This window comes from Cricetulus griseus, assembly GCF_003668045.3.
Source record: "Cricetulus griseus strain 17A/GY chromosome 1 unlocalized genomic scaffold, alternate assembly CriGri-PICRH-1.0 chr1_0, whole genome shotgun sequence".
NCBI classification, from domain to species: domain Eukaryota; kingdom Metazoa; phylum Chordata; class Mammalia; order Rodentia; family Cricetidae; genus Cricetulus; species Cricetulus griseus.
The window spans coordinates 138,597,539-138,611,421 of record NW_023276806.1 but is presented as its reverse complement, the minus strand read 5'-3'; the positions used below and the strand labels follow the sequence as shown (position 1 = coordinate 138,611,421).

Below are 13,883 nucleotides of genomic sequence, written 5' to 3'. Positions count from 1 at the left end.
AATATGAAGCTCAACTTCAAAATTTTGGAGGTGGAGAGGATTATTATTTGGAAATGAAAATTTGTATTTGTTAGTATTCGGGCACCTGCACTGGCGTCCTTGAGGCTCTGACAGGATACGTCGTCAGCTGCAGCCACTAAGAGCACCTCCTGTGCACTTTCACTAAGTTCCTTTTTTTTTTTTTCCTTTAATTTTTCTAGAGAGGGTTTCTCTGTGTAGGTCTGGCTGTCTTCAAACTCACTGAGATCCACCTGCCTCTGCTTTCGAGTGCTGGGATTGAAGGCATGAGCCATCACTGCCTTGCAACTACGTTCCCTTTTAAAAGGGCCCTGCCCACCTCCCATTTTTCTTTTTCTCGGCCTCTCCCTTCCCGCCTCTTGTCCCCAGAGGCCGGCATCCCCTACCCCTTTCCCATTCACTTTCCCCCAATAAAACACCCCTCTACCCAAGCTCTGTCGGCGTACCACTTTTTAAAATTACGATACTCAGTTTTTTTTCTTTTTCTCAGCTTTTACTGATTCTTTGTGGATTTCACATCATGCACTACAATCCCTGTTGTCTGGGATAAAGTCAGAAAGTTCTTTTATTATCCACATGCATACTCAGTTCTGCTATGGATTTTTGAACACCATGTAAAACCTTTTTTTTTTTTTTCCTTCGAGACAGGGTTTCTCTGTGGCTTTGGAGGCTGTCCTGGAACTAGCTCTTGTAGGCCAGGCTGATCTCGAACTCACAGAGATCCACCTGCCTCTACCTCCAGAGTGCTGGGATTAAAGGCATGCACTACCAACGCCCGGCTTATGTAAAAACCTTTTTATCTTGAAAAAAAATTAAATGTAAAGGGAAGTTGAAAGATTAGTATGATAAACACTCCTCGGCCCTTTAGACAGTTCCTATTTTACTCCGTTGCTTTAACTGTGTAGACTTTAATTTTAAAGCTAAACTATTTCAACATAAAGCACAGATTTTATGACTTTTTTTTAAAGATTTTATTTATTTATTATGTATACAACGTTCTGCTTCCATGTATATCTGCACACCAGAAGAGGGCACCAGATCTCATAATGGATGGTTGTGAGCCACCATGTGGTTGCTGGGAATTGAACTCAGGACCTCTGGAAGAGCAGTCAGTGCTCTTAACCTCTGAGCCATCTCTCCAGCCCAGATTTTATGACTTTCAACCATAAATATTTCAGTGTGCACCTCCTAAGGATGAGGGAGAGCACTTCCCTACATTGTCACAACTCCAATGACCACACATAGGAAAACTAGTATTGGTTCAACAATACTGCTATATAACCTCGTTCTACAATTAAAAAAAAAAGGGGGGCGGGGAAAGATAGCTCAGGGGTTAAGAGCACTGACTGTTCTTCCAGAGGTCCTGAGTTTAATTCCAGCAACCACATGGTGGCTCACAACCACCTTGAGTGTGATCTGGTGCCCTCTGCTGGTGTGTAGGCCAAAGACAGCATACATAATAAGTAAAATCTTAAAAAAAAAAAAAAAAATTAATCATGTGTATTTTGTGTGGGTTTGTGCAAATAAGTGGGTCAGATCATCTGAAGATGGAGTTATATGTGACTGTTCTTGGTCCATGTGGGTACTTGGCTCATTTTTATTTCTATGTGGTTGTTTATCATTGTGCCTGACGCTCACAGAGGCCAAAAGAGGGCATTAGATCTTCTGGAACTGGAATTACAGATGGTTTGTGAGCCACCGTATGTATACTGGGAAATGAATCTTGGTCCTCTGGATGAACAGCCAGTGCTCTTAACTGCTGAGCCATCTCTCCAGCTCCATTTGAAAATACTCTTGCTAGATTCATCTTTACTATTCAGAAAAATATTAAATTTTATGAGAAATGAGAAATTACGTACCTGTCTTGAAAATGAATCTATTCTTGCAGGGCGGTGGTGGCGAATACCTTTAATCCCAGTACTTGGGAGGCAGGGACAGGCGATCTCTGTGAGTTTGAGGCCAGCCTGGTCTACAGAGCGAGTTCCAGGGCAGTCTCCAAAGCAATACAGATAAACCCTGTCTCGAAAAACCAAAAGGAAAATGAATCTATTTTTATTCTCTATTCTCTTTAAATTTTAATGTCAGAAACTTACAGCAAAAAGAATAATATAACATTTAATTTGTTTATTCTATTACATAAGAGAAAACTAGCATTTATACAACAAAAAATTTATTTTGTATAATTTCATTAAAAAATACTTAAAGAAATACTGATATAATACAAAATTCAAAAGCTTAAATTTTACAGTTTCCCCAAAAAATGCCAAAGGAAAAAAAAAATCAGTAATTACAAATATGTATATTTGGTCAAAACCAAACAACCCCGTGTCCGGGGCATCAGAGGTGATGAGTTATGACTGAACGTCATATCCGAGCGGGTCAAGCCCCTGGTCTAGAAGCATCAGAGAGGATTCCCTTAACTTCTGCAGCAGTTTCCTTAGTTCTTCCTTAGAAAATACCTGACATTAAAAAAAAAAAAAAAAAAAAAGTTAGACGATCAACTTTTTAAAAAGTAATCTTAAGATCTATGTGCCTCAGAGACGTGCTGATTTTCAGGGCAGACTATATACTTCCATTCACTCACAGAGACAAGTTTTTTCAAAAGTACACTAAAATTGTAACATTATTTTCAGAAAATGGAAGAACTAAAAAAATGTAAACAAGTATTCACAAATATTATCCAATGTTAAAACTTAAAACTGCAAATGGTTCAGAACTCACCAGGTACAGTTTGTGGCGCTCAGAGGACACCATGTCAGCCAACTGCAGGCACTCCTGGTACTGCTCTGTGCTATGCAATATAGTATGAAGCAGGAAACACAGCATGGGCAGACAGAGCTTTCTTAGTAAAACCATCTGATGTGTTCTTTCAGGGTCTTCCTCAGCATCCTACAGACAGGCATCAAGTCATCATTTGAACAACTGTAAGTGACATACCCTTACAAACAGAAAAGTCAACTACAGCAAGGTCCAGTGGTCACACCTGACACCCCAAACCCCAGCACTCAGGAGGGGAGGGGGTAAGTTCAAATTCAGAGCAAGCCTGATCTATACAGTGTGCTAGGCTGCTACTGAGACCCTGTCTCAAAAATATAAACCACCCACCACCACCAAAACCAAAAAGTCAGTCACATTAGGAACCAATAGATTTAGCCAACAACAAATGGAGAGTACTAAGCACGAATACTTTATCATTATTTGCTAAGCGATACTGTATAACAACTGTTTAGATAGCTTTAAAGTGGGCATAGGTGATCTGAAGAAAACTTACAGACCAGGGGCTTGGTCTTCTGGAAGGAAGGGCAATGCCCTTAACTGCTGACCCACCTCTCAGCATTTGTAAAATAATCATTTATTACTTTCCATCTCTCAAGAGATTCCAGACTATTTTATAGCTTTTATTATCTAATCTAAAATTAACCAATAATCAAAATTAAAAAGATATTGATATATCAATATAATCCTCAAGTTTTGGTATTTTACCATATTCGGATCTTACTTCAACACAAGCCTGAATCAGAAAAGAAAGGTTTGGCCTAAGAAACCTACTGAACACTTAAAATTATGCTGGGGAGTTTTATTACGAACTTTAGGATTAAGACGTACACTGAGGCCAGGCGTTGGTGGCGCACGCCTTTAATTCCAGCACTCGGAAGGCAGAGGCAGGTGGATCTCTGTGAGTTCGAGACCAGCCTGGTCTACAAGAGCTAGCTCCAGGAAGGCCTCCAAAGCCACAGAGAAACCCTGTCTAGAAAACAAAACAAACAAAAAGTACACTGAGGGTTCAGCGGTACCACGCTTGCCTAGCATATGCGAGGCCTGGCCTCAATCCCAATACCATGAATAAGCAAACAACTCAGGAGTGACCCTGAAAATCCCATTATCTGTAAAAGCATCAATCAGAGGCCCTATCCTAGCCCTGTCCCTGTTAATATTCACTCTTGTAAGAAAAGAAGCTAGAGAAGTGGGGAAATGTAGCAACTAATTACAGAAAAAGCAATAAATGTGATATGAAGGGTGGAGGAGGAAAAGACCCCAGTGCATATGACTTGCAGAACCAAGTAATGTTCAAAATGACATCCCAATTATCCAAGACGCAGGAGTTAGCATTCCATCATGGTCAGGGTCAGGCCTTGCTGTGGTTTAAGTGTGAAATGTCGCTCATAGGTTTCAAGTGTTTGAGTACTGGGTCCCCAGAGGGTGGAGCTGTTTAGGAATGTTCTGGAAGCTTTAGGGAGGGGGAGGCTTAGAGTGGGTAATAGGGTGAGTGAGAGAGCTTGAGGTTTCATAGCCTGACCACATTCCTTCCTTCCTAACTGCAGACATACCAGCTGCCTCTCACTCCTGCTGCCAAAGACTGTAACCCTCACAGCCCAAACCCAAACAAACCATCCTCTCCTAAGCTGGTTCTTAGTAGGCATTTGGCACCACACTAAAGGAACGAGAGTAAATACCATTAGGTGGGCATGTACATTATCTGCAGGTGGTCCTGTGGTCTAATACAGCATACCAACCTGACAATGAAGACACAGCTAGCAACAAGAATCAGGTGGCAGGAAGGGTGAGCAAGGAGAGGAAATGGATCATTTTCTTACATAATTAAAAAAATAAGGAAACTATAAACACAAGAGGTTATGAAGGATGGCAGAAGAAAAGACACCAGAAATACTACCAAGAAAAGTAACTAATGCCGGCCTCATTACCTCTCCCTTCTTAACACTGCCTTATCTGTGTCTTCCTCATCTCATAGCACTTCCACTACTTGTTCAACACTCCCTTAAGCATCCTGTCCAGACCCCTTCCAGGTAAAAGCAACCTTGTTTCTCCTTAACTGACCTTAACTGATGTGCTGTGGGTCCAGACCAGGGCTCCACCATGCCAACCTTGTTTTCCTGTACTGATGTGCTGTGGGTCCAGTCAGGGCTCTATCATGCCAAGCAAGTGCTCCAGCACAGTGCTACCCACAGCCAGAGTGATCTCTTCATCTGGACTCACAACAAAATCTGCTGTGCTTTCCTTCTGCACTTACTTCTCTTGTGGGGAGGAACAGTTTAGAGTGCCCTTGACCCATAATCCTCTTGCTTCAGCCCCCCAAATGTTGGGGTAGCAGGCATAAGCCACCTTGGCTTTTGCAGCTCATTCTTACTCTGTAGTATTTAAGGAAGAACATGCTGAGTCATCTAAGTGGGTAGCTCACAGGGATGCCACTGCTTTATGTCTCATAGTACTAGACTCACCTATTTCTAAGTTAAGTTACACACATCAAAGCTTGGACTCAGGTTTGATAGAATTTATCTTTAAACCAGCAGTCAGGGGGTCTACAAGAGCTACTTCCAGGATAGCCTCCAAAGCCACAGAGAAACAAACCCTGCCTGGAACCTTCCCCCTACCCAAAAAAGAATGAAACACTCCTAATCCAAGGTAGCATTTTCAGTTAAGCTTAAAACATGGGAGTGGGGGGTGGCAGGGAAATTATAACTACTAACTTTACATAAAACCTTAGATGTTCTTATTTAAGAAGGAACATTAGAAGATACAGTGTATATGGTTCTTGTTACTGTTGTTGGCTTTTTAAAAAATTTTCTAAGAAAGGGGCTGGAGAGATGGCTCAGTGGTTAAGAGTACATGCTGCTTTTCCAGAGGTCCTGAGGTGGACTCCCAGCCCCAGGCGGCTACTCATATCCATTCTCTAACTCTAGTTTCAGGGGATTAGATGCCCTTTTCTAGCTTCCATGGGCACCAGGCACACACACATGGTGCACAGACATACATGCAGGCAAAACACTCATACACATTAAATAAGATATTCATCAAATTAATTTACTTGTGTGTGTTTACATGTATGTGTAAGGGTACCCACATGTGGGTCTGTCTGCATGTGGAGGTCAAAGGACAACTGGCAGAAGTTGTTTCTCTCCACCATTTGAACCCTGAGGATTGAACTATGCCACCAGGCTTGGTAGCAGTGCCTTTACTGGCTGAGCCACCTCACCAGTTTGTTAATCTTATTTTTAAACCTATAAACAAAACACATAACTTACCTCTCTGACATCTACCATCCATCCTCCATCAACAAACAACAGGACGTTGTACATTTTCTCCTTTACGTCAGCAGTGAGGGCATCTAAATGTCCTTTCCAAATACTGTAGTCCATCTGCAGAACAAACACAAGCAGCTGTGATGGACCCAATAAAAGTCCTCTTATTTTGTCCTTTTGACACAGGGTTTCTCTGTGTAGCCCTGGATGTCCTGGAACTTGCTCTGTACATCAGGCTGCCTTGAACTCAGAGATCCACCTGCCTCTGCCTCCCGAGTGCTGGGATTAAAGGTGTGCACCACCGCTGCCCAGCAACAAGATCATCAGCCATAAGAGTTGATAATTTAGCAAGACATGTATATAAAGAAAAACTATTAATGAATAGCAGATAGATGAAATAATAAAATATTAGTTTAGTAAATGAATACTAATATCTAAAGGCATTTCTTCCTTCCTTCTTATTTTGTTTTTCTGAGAAAGGATCTCACTATGTATAGCTCTGGCTCTGACTCCCAAGTCCTGGGATTAAAGGCATGTGCCACCATGCCCAAGCAGCCATTTCTCAAGATTACCTACAGAAAAATGAACACGGTTCAAAGCAGAATATGTAACAGGAAAATCCCATTCCAACCAGAACATAAATGCTTAAAAAAAAAATGACCCCTCAAAATACATTCAATTTTTTAAGATTAAAGAGGCTCATCTCAGACTCACATTAACTTACTTCATATTTCTTTTCTTTGTGTTCAAAAGCCACTTTCTCTGTAAAAGTTGGTTGAGATATCAATGCAGGTTTTTGTGGAGCTGAATTCATATGCTTAAACCACTCATTGAAGGTCTCATGGGCTTCCTAAACACCAAGTTAAACAAAACGAAACGCGTGATTTTACATTTTGTTTTTGAGACAGGGTCTTCTTTAAAACCAGGTCAGTGTGGAACTCACATGAAGCCCAGACTGGCCTCATAGTCATGACAATCCTCCTGGCTCAGCTTCCCAAGTATTGTTGAGAATATAGAAAGTTTTCATACTTTTATTGCTCAAGAGGTATTTAAAAGTGCTAGTTCTTAGAAATAATTCTTACTCAAAAATTCCAGGGGCTGGAGAGATGGCTCAGCGGTGAAGAGCACCACCGACTGCTCTTCCAGAGGTCCTGAGTTCAATTCCCAGCAACCACATGATGGCTCACAACCATCCCTAATGAGATCTGGTGCCCCCTTTTGGCCTGTAGGGACACATGCAGACAGAACACTGTATACATAATAAATAAATCTTAAAAAAAAAAAAAAAAAAAAAAAATCCAAGTAAGGGAATGTTCTATGAAGCAACCGATACTGACCAGGTGTTTTGTGTTGTTTCCCAGCACTGTGCTCATGTGTGTGCATCTTGCCACCAGTCACTATGAGGCAGGCGTGTCTACTTCTCTTCTTGATTAGTCTCTTGGCTTTTATAGTCAAAGACAAAATTCTATCCTCAAACTTAGCCCTACTACATGTCCACAGCAATCACTTATTTGCTGAATAAACCCTGACTGAGTATGATGTTAATTTACTCTAATACATATGGAACATTTAGTCTTTTTTTTTTTTTTTAAGTCGTTGCCAAGAGCAGAAGCACTAAAGTTGATACACACACACACACACACACAATCTTAAAGTTCCAGGGTGGCTGGAGAGATGGCTCAGAGGTTAAGAGCACTGAGAGGTCATGAGTTCAATTCCCAGCAAACACATGGCGTCTCACAATTCTCTGTAATGAGATCTGGTGCCCCCTCTTTTGGTGTGTAGTATACATGCAGGCAGAACACTATATACATAAATAAATAAATCTTTAAAAATAAAAAAGAAAGGAAAGAAAAAGTTCCAGGCACCACACACGTCTATTCCTGCCTAATCAGCAATGGACAGACACATGTCAACGACAAGGTCATGGCATCAATCCTGTAAGTTAGTCAGCCCTGCATCACAGGGGAACTTAGATGAATCATCATCACTTTTGGAAAAAGTTCAAGTGCTGGAAAGATGGTTCAGCAGGGGTTAAGAGCACCCACATGGCAGCTCACAAGTATCTGTGACTCCAGCTCCAGGGATTCGGATGCCCCTGGCCTCCACAGGCCCCTGCACTCACATGCACATCCCCACTAGCACACACCTACACACAATTAAAAATGAAAAATTATACACGTAGTCAAGTTCCAAGAGTGAATCGGGAAAATCACAAAGACTAATTCTCTGTTCAGTCTCACCAGATAGGCTCTGATACACAAATGCTCTCGGATAGCATTGTCATCTTCAGCAGGAAGTGGGCTCTCCATGCCTTGCTCCTCCCACTGATTATAGATTTCTGCAATGGAATCTTGAGGGATTTTTACAAACACTTCTTTTGCAGCTTCATGTTTCTTTGATGCTGTGAAAAAGAAAAAAAACAAAAAACAAAAAACCTCAAAATATATGGACTTCTATATACTGTTGTCCTGGAATTCACCATATAGATCAAGCTGGCCTTGAACTCACAGAGGCCTGCCTGTGCCTCTGCCTCCTAAGTGCTGGGATTAAAGATGAGTGATACCATATCTAGATTGTCTGTGTACTGGCCTCTTACAGTATCAAATCACTGATTACATGTTTATATTTCAGTTCTCATACCTCTCCAAAGGTCTTGGAGATATCTCTAGTGGGCTGGCTCTTTCCCAGTGTAAGGTAACACAGACAGTTACTTTCACATACATCTATGTCTTAGAGAAGTGACATTTCCCAAAGTCTGAGGCTATGACACTATATACAAAGCTGATTACTACAGCAAGAATTTACTATTAAATGGATTTGGTTTCATGATACAAAGCCTGACAGAATAGTTGGTTTTCTCCCCTTTGGTGGGACTAGAAATTGTGGGCTGCATCTTCCCCCAGATACACGCCTGCTACATAAGCCCTCCCAGTATTGGGGAAGCCAGTTCTTCAAGGTTTAACTAGTAACACAGCAAAGCCAGAGTTCCATCTAGAACTTTTTTTGTTTGGTGGGTTTTTTGTTTTTCTTTTTCTTTTTTTTTTTTTTTAAGATTTATTTATTATATGTTCTGCCAGCACGTATGCCTGCAGGCCAGAAGGCATACGTGATCTCATTATAGATGGTTGTGAGTCACCATGTGATTGCTGGGAATTGAACTCAGGACCTCTGGAAGAGCAGTCAGTGCTCTTCACCTCTGAGCCATCTCTCCAGCAAGGAAGGCTTTCTTGGCTGACGGTACCATTTTTAGGATGACTGTAAGCAAGTGCCTGTGATTTTCAGGTTGCAAACCATGTTGGAAAGTGTCCTAATTTCTTTTCTGCTGCTATGATAAAATAGTCCAAGAGAAGGCAACACAGGGGAGAAAGGTCTACTTTAGCTCACAGTTCCAAGTTATAATACACAAAACAGCAGAAAAGTCAAGGCAGCAAAACCTCATAACAGCTGGTCATCTCATATCCAAACCAATGCATCACATCACACCCATAGTTAGGGGTGCAGAGAAATGGATGCATGTGTCTCACCCACAGTCAGGGGTGCAGAGAAATGGATGCATGTGTCACACCCACAGTCAGGGGTGCAGAGAAATGGATGCATGCATACTCTCTTGGTTGCTTGCACTCAGCTCAAGTTCTCTACTGCAGTACAGTCCTAGAAGTTCTGCCTCAGGAATGGTGAACTACGTAACTGCTTCTTAATCTCTGAAGCATTAGTTTTTCTTTTCTTAGTTCCTGTTTCTAGGCTGTCACAAATTTGGTATTGTGGTTTATTAATACAGTTTTGTTTGTAAGACGTAGTTTTATTTTAGGACATTACTAAATAATGGATTCCCTAATGGTTCGTAAAGTCAATTTACTCTGAGACTGAACAACATGAGGAAACCTTTATAATGAGTACCTGGATGGGATTCCTGCACAGCTTTGCTCAGCTGTTTACGCTAGCATATGGCCTGCTACATGGGGATCGATGCTATGCACCTCTTTGTGGGAATTCTCAGCCTTTTACATGCACGTGAAGTGTGGTCCTTGGTCAAGTGTTCCTGTTTGGAGATATATTTCACAGCTTCTGCTAAAGAACTACTTACTGACTTGGGGCTGTGGAAGTGGCTCAGTTGGGAGCACCAACTGCTCTCTAGATGACCCAGGTTCAATTCCCAGCACCCACATGGCAGCTCACAACTGTCTGTAACTCCAGTTCTAGAAGATCCATGGAACACATATATGCATGCAGGCAAAATACCCATAAACATAAATCGTAAACAAACAAACAAACAAACTACTGACCCAGGAGACCATGCAACTTGTGCTTTGTAAGAGTGAGGGCCTAGCTGAGGGGACGTCTCAGCAGGTAAAGATGCTCATTGAGAAGCCCAACATGGTGGAATGAGAGAAGTTGTAAGAAGAGTAAACTGTCCTCTGACCTCCACACATGCACCATGGTACACACATACTCCCCACTCAAAAACAAATACTAAATAGATGTAGTAACAACAAGCACCTGTCACTGATAATGGGCAAAGGTCAAAACTGTGACTTTAGTATTAAAGACTGAGTATGTTAGAGATAATTAGCATAGGCCTGTCATTATCAGGTTACTCAGTGTTTACACATATGAGTGTTCTGCCTACATGAATTATGTGCATCATGTGTGGACCTGGTACTCACAGGAGCCAGAAGATCCCCTGGACCTGAACTATGGATGGTTGTGAGCTGCCATGTGGGTGGTGGGAACTGAACTTGGTTCCTCTTCAAGAGTAGCAAGTGCTCTCAACTATGAGCCAGCTCTTCAGCCCCAATAAACAGTTACTGAACGAACAGATGACTACTTAATGCTGTAGTCAATTCAGATGGCTTTCCAATGGATCACTGGATCACTGAGGGTACACAGGTGGAGGCAACTGATTGCCCAAGAGCACCCTGCTCCCTGGTACTAATGTAAGCTATCTCAAGTGTCCCTCCTTCTCATTTATTTATGAAATATATGAAATGTTCTGCAAAAACAAAAGTTAAAAGAAAAGAACATATGGATCTGATAAAATGTGAGAGGACAACCCACCTAAGAACTTTCTCATGATGGCGTTGCCCTGCTTCAGTGCTTCTGCCCTCTGTGCTGGGTCGAATACCAGCCAGTCAATCACATCCACCTTTACACGGTCCTCCTGGTCATCGGAAGCAGAGAAAACCCATTTATTTCAAAGCTATCTTGCAAATGAGTGGAAGTTACAACACACTCTAAATGGAAACATTTTCCCCTCATGATATAAAATTATGAAAGAAGCCAATGTTCCTCTGTTCTACTTAACAGCTCTCCACTCAATTATTGAAAGAACTCACTAGACTATGTGGAATTATTCACTGTATGTCTCACCAACCTAACTCATTGGATATGGGACGCAGGAAATAACTCTGGGGCTCACAAATGCTAGGCAAGCACTGAGCCACAGCCACAGCCCCAGGCTGTTGCCCTTCTGAGATTTCACCTTTCTTCCTAAAGACAGAAGTCAGCAGCTTTTAAAGCATCTGCCAGAACCTGACGAGCAAAAAGCCAACACAGGTCTGCTCAATAAGAGACTCCTTCTTGACCATAATTTATTGTTTTAATAAAACCTTAAAATTGCTGCCAACTTTTGCCATTTAAAAGACCTTGGTGGCCAGAAAGATAGCTCAGTGGCTAAGGGCACTGACTACTCTTCCAGTGGTCATGGGTTCAATTCTCAGAATTTACATATTGACTCACAACTGTCTGCAACTCTAGTTCCAAAGGATTCAGCACCTTCTTCTGGCCTCCTTGAACACCAGATATACATGCATGCATGCATGCACGCATGCAAAACACCCATGCACATAAAATATATTAAAAAAAGAAAATAAATATATGAAAAAATTTTAAGCCCTTTATAGTGACATACAGTTTTTTAAAAAGAAGGGCATGCCTTTAATTCCAGCAGTCAGGAGGCAGAGGCAGGCAGATTTCTGTGAGTTCACGAGTTCCAAGAACCCCCCCCCCCACTCAAACAAACAAAACTCAGTGTATTTTAAAGAAGGAGTTCAGCAAGGAATAAGATAGTTTATAAGTTACATGAAACTCAACCCCCCTCACCCAAATTACCTCAGTCGTGCCAGTATCTAGGGATGGAGCCAGGTCATGGTGACTAAATTCACCATTATCTTTCTTTCGAATATTCTCAACTACAGTTTTTGTTATTGTTGCAACATCCAAATCTAAGGAATGTTTGAAAATGAAAAAACAAAAACCAAAGAGTAATTATTAATGTGAATATTCTCTAAATAGTTACAACAACTTGGTAAATCTGGAATAATTCTTTTTCATATTTTTGGCATTGAGGATTGAATGGATGGCTTTACAGATGTTAGATAAGCATTCTGCCACTAAGTTACATCGCCAAACCCTAGAACAACTTCTTAAAGATGTAATACATAGATAGGGCTAGTGAGACGGTTCAGCATATAAAGGTGCTTGCCACCAAGTCTATTGAGCCCAGTTCAAATCCCAGGGCCCACATGGTAGAAAGAAAGCAACTGCAGGCTGGCTTCTGCTCTCCACATGACCATCATGTAACCTGAACTTGTATGCACTGCCAAAAATTCATTTTAAATACATACACTTGGGAAAACACTACAGAAAATATCATTTGAAAATATTTTAGACTGGCTGTGGTGACTTATGTCTGTAATGCCAGCACTTGGTAGATGAGTCAGGAGGATCATTGAATCTGAGGCTAGCCTGGGGCAAGTTCCAGGCCAACTTGGGCTACACAGTGAGAATTTTTCGCTAAAAACCAAAACCAAAATTTTTACACAAGTTGTTTTCATTTTCCAAAAGAATTTCACTGAGATTTCTACTGCTTTTATTCCTCAAAAGAAGAATATTAAGACAAAAGCCAAACGAAAGTGAGCCCGAAGGCCTATCAGGGAGCGGAATGGATATTGCACAATAAAGAACGAGAACCCAAGTTAAGACGGCCAGACTCAGCCTGGTAAAAAGAGGGATGCAGTAGATTCAGTGTTTCTACGGGAAGGAGGGAGGCTGCCGCAGAGTATCCCAGAAGCCCTGGTGCCAGCTAGCCTGGCTTATGCAGCAGGAAAACTACAGACCCTGTCTCAAAACAGGGTGGAGATGAGGAACCAATGCCTAAGGTGGTTCTCTGACCTCACACATGTGCTGTGGCATGTTCATATCCTAGCATGTGCAAATCCCCTACTTCTTGTTCTTTATACACAAACACATTTTTTTTAATGTGAATAGACATAGGGATAAAAATGATCAAAATACTTGCAAGTATCATTTGAAAAATGTCATAACAAAACTCATTATTTTAAGCAGATACCCACAACTAATCACCGAACTGAACTGGAACCCAGATTCAGAGAAGGAAGAGTGAAAGGGGTCCTGAAAAGGAGTCCAGACCAGGATGGTGAAACCCACAGAAACAACTAACCTGAACATCAGGGAACTCTTGCTCCCCAGACTGACAGCTGGCTTTAGTTTGGGGGGGGTGGTGGTGGCAGGGGAGGAGGGGGAAAGGGAACTGGGATTGTCATGTAAAACAATCTTGTTTCTAATTCAAATAAAAAAAATCTGCAGAAAAAAATATATAAAGAAAAAACCTCATTATTTTATACAATATATACCTAAAAAGAAGTAGCAGATGAAATTCTTTTCCTTCCTTCCTTCTTTCCTTCCTTCCTTCCTTCCTTCCTTCCTTCCTTCCTTCCTTCCTTCCTTCCTTCCTTCCTTCCTTCCTTCCTTCCTCAAAATAAGGATTCTCTCTGTAGCTTCTGAGCATGTCCTAGTACTCAGTCT

The 13,883-nt window shown here is 41.5% G+C and overlaps 1 protein-coding gene across 2 annotated transcripts in view; it reads right to left on the bottom strand.

The window, feature by feature from the left end:
- Positions 1–2,127: 2,127 nt before the first annotated feature.
- Nup107 (nucleoporin 107) overlaps positions 2,128–13,883 on the bottom strand; it is a 36,703-nt gene continuing 24,947 nt past the window's right edge. Inside the window, exons 20-26 of one of the 2 annotated variants that reach the window (XM_027392335.2) lie at positions 12,168–12,280; positions 11,115–11,217; positions 8,300–8,460; positions 6,781–6,906; positions 6,060–6,173; positions 2,740–2,907; positions 2,128–2,477 (exon numbers count right to left, since the gene is read on the bottom strand). In XM_027392335.2, coding sequence (XP_027248136.1) covers positions 2,370–2,477; positions 2,740–2,907; positions 6,060–6,173; positions 6,781–6,906; positions 8,300–8,460; positions 11,115–11,217; positions 12,168–12,280 — 893 coding nt within the window. In that variant the 3' untranslated portion in view covers positions 2,128–2,369. The remainder of the gene's footprint in view (positions 2,478–2,739; positions 2,908–6,059; positions 6,174–6,780; positions 6,907–8,299; positions 8,461–11,114; positions 11,218–12,167; positions 12,281–13,883) is intronic. The other variant, XM_027392334.2, reaches the window with a different exon arrangement.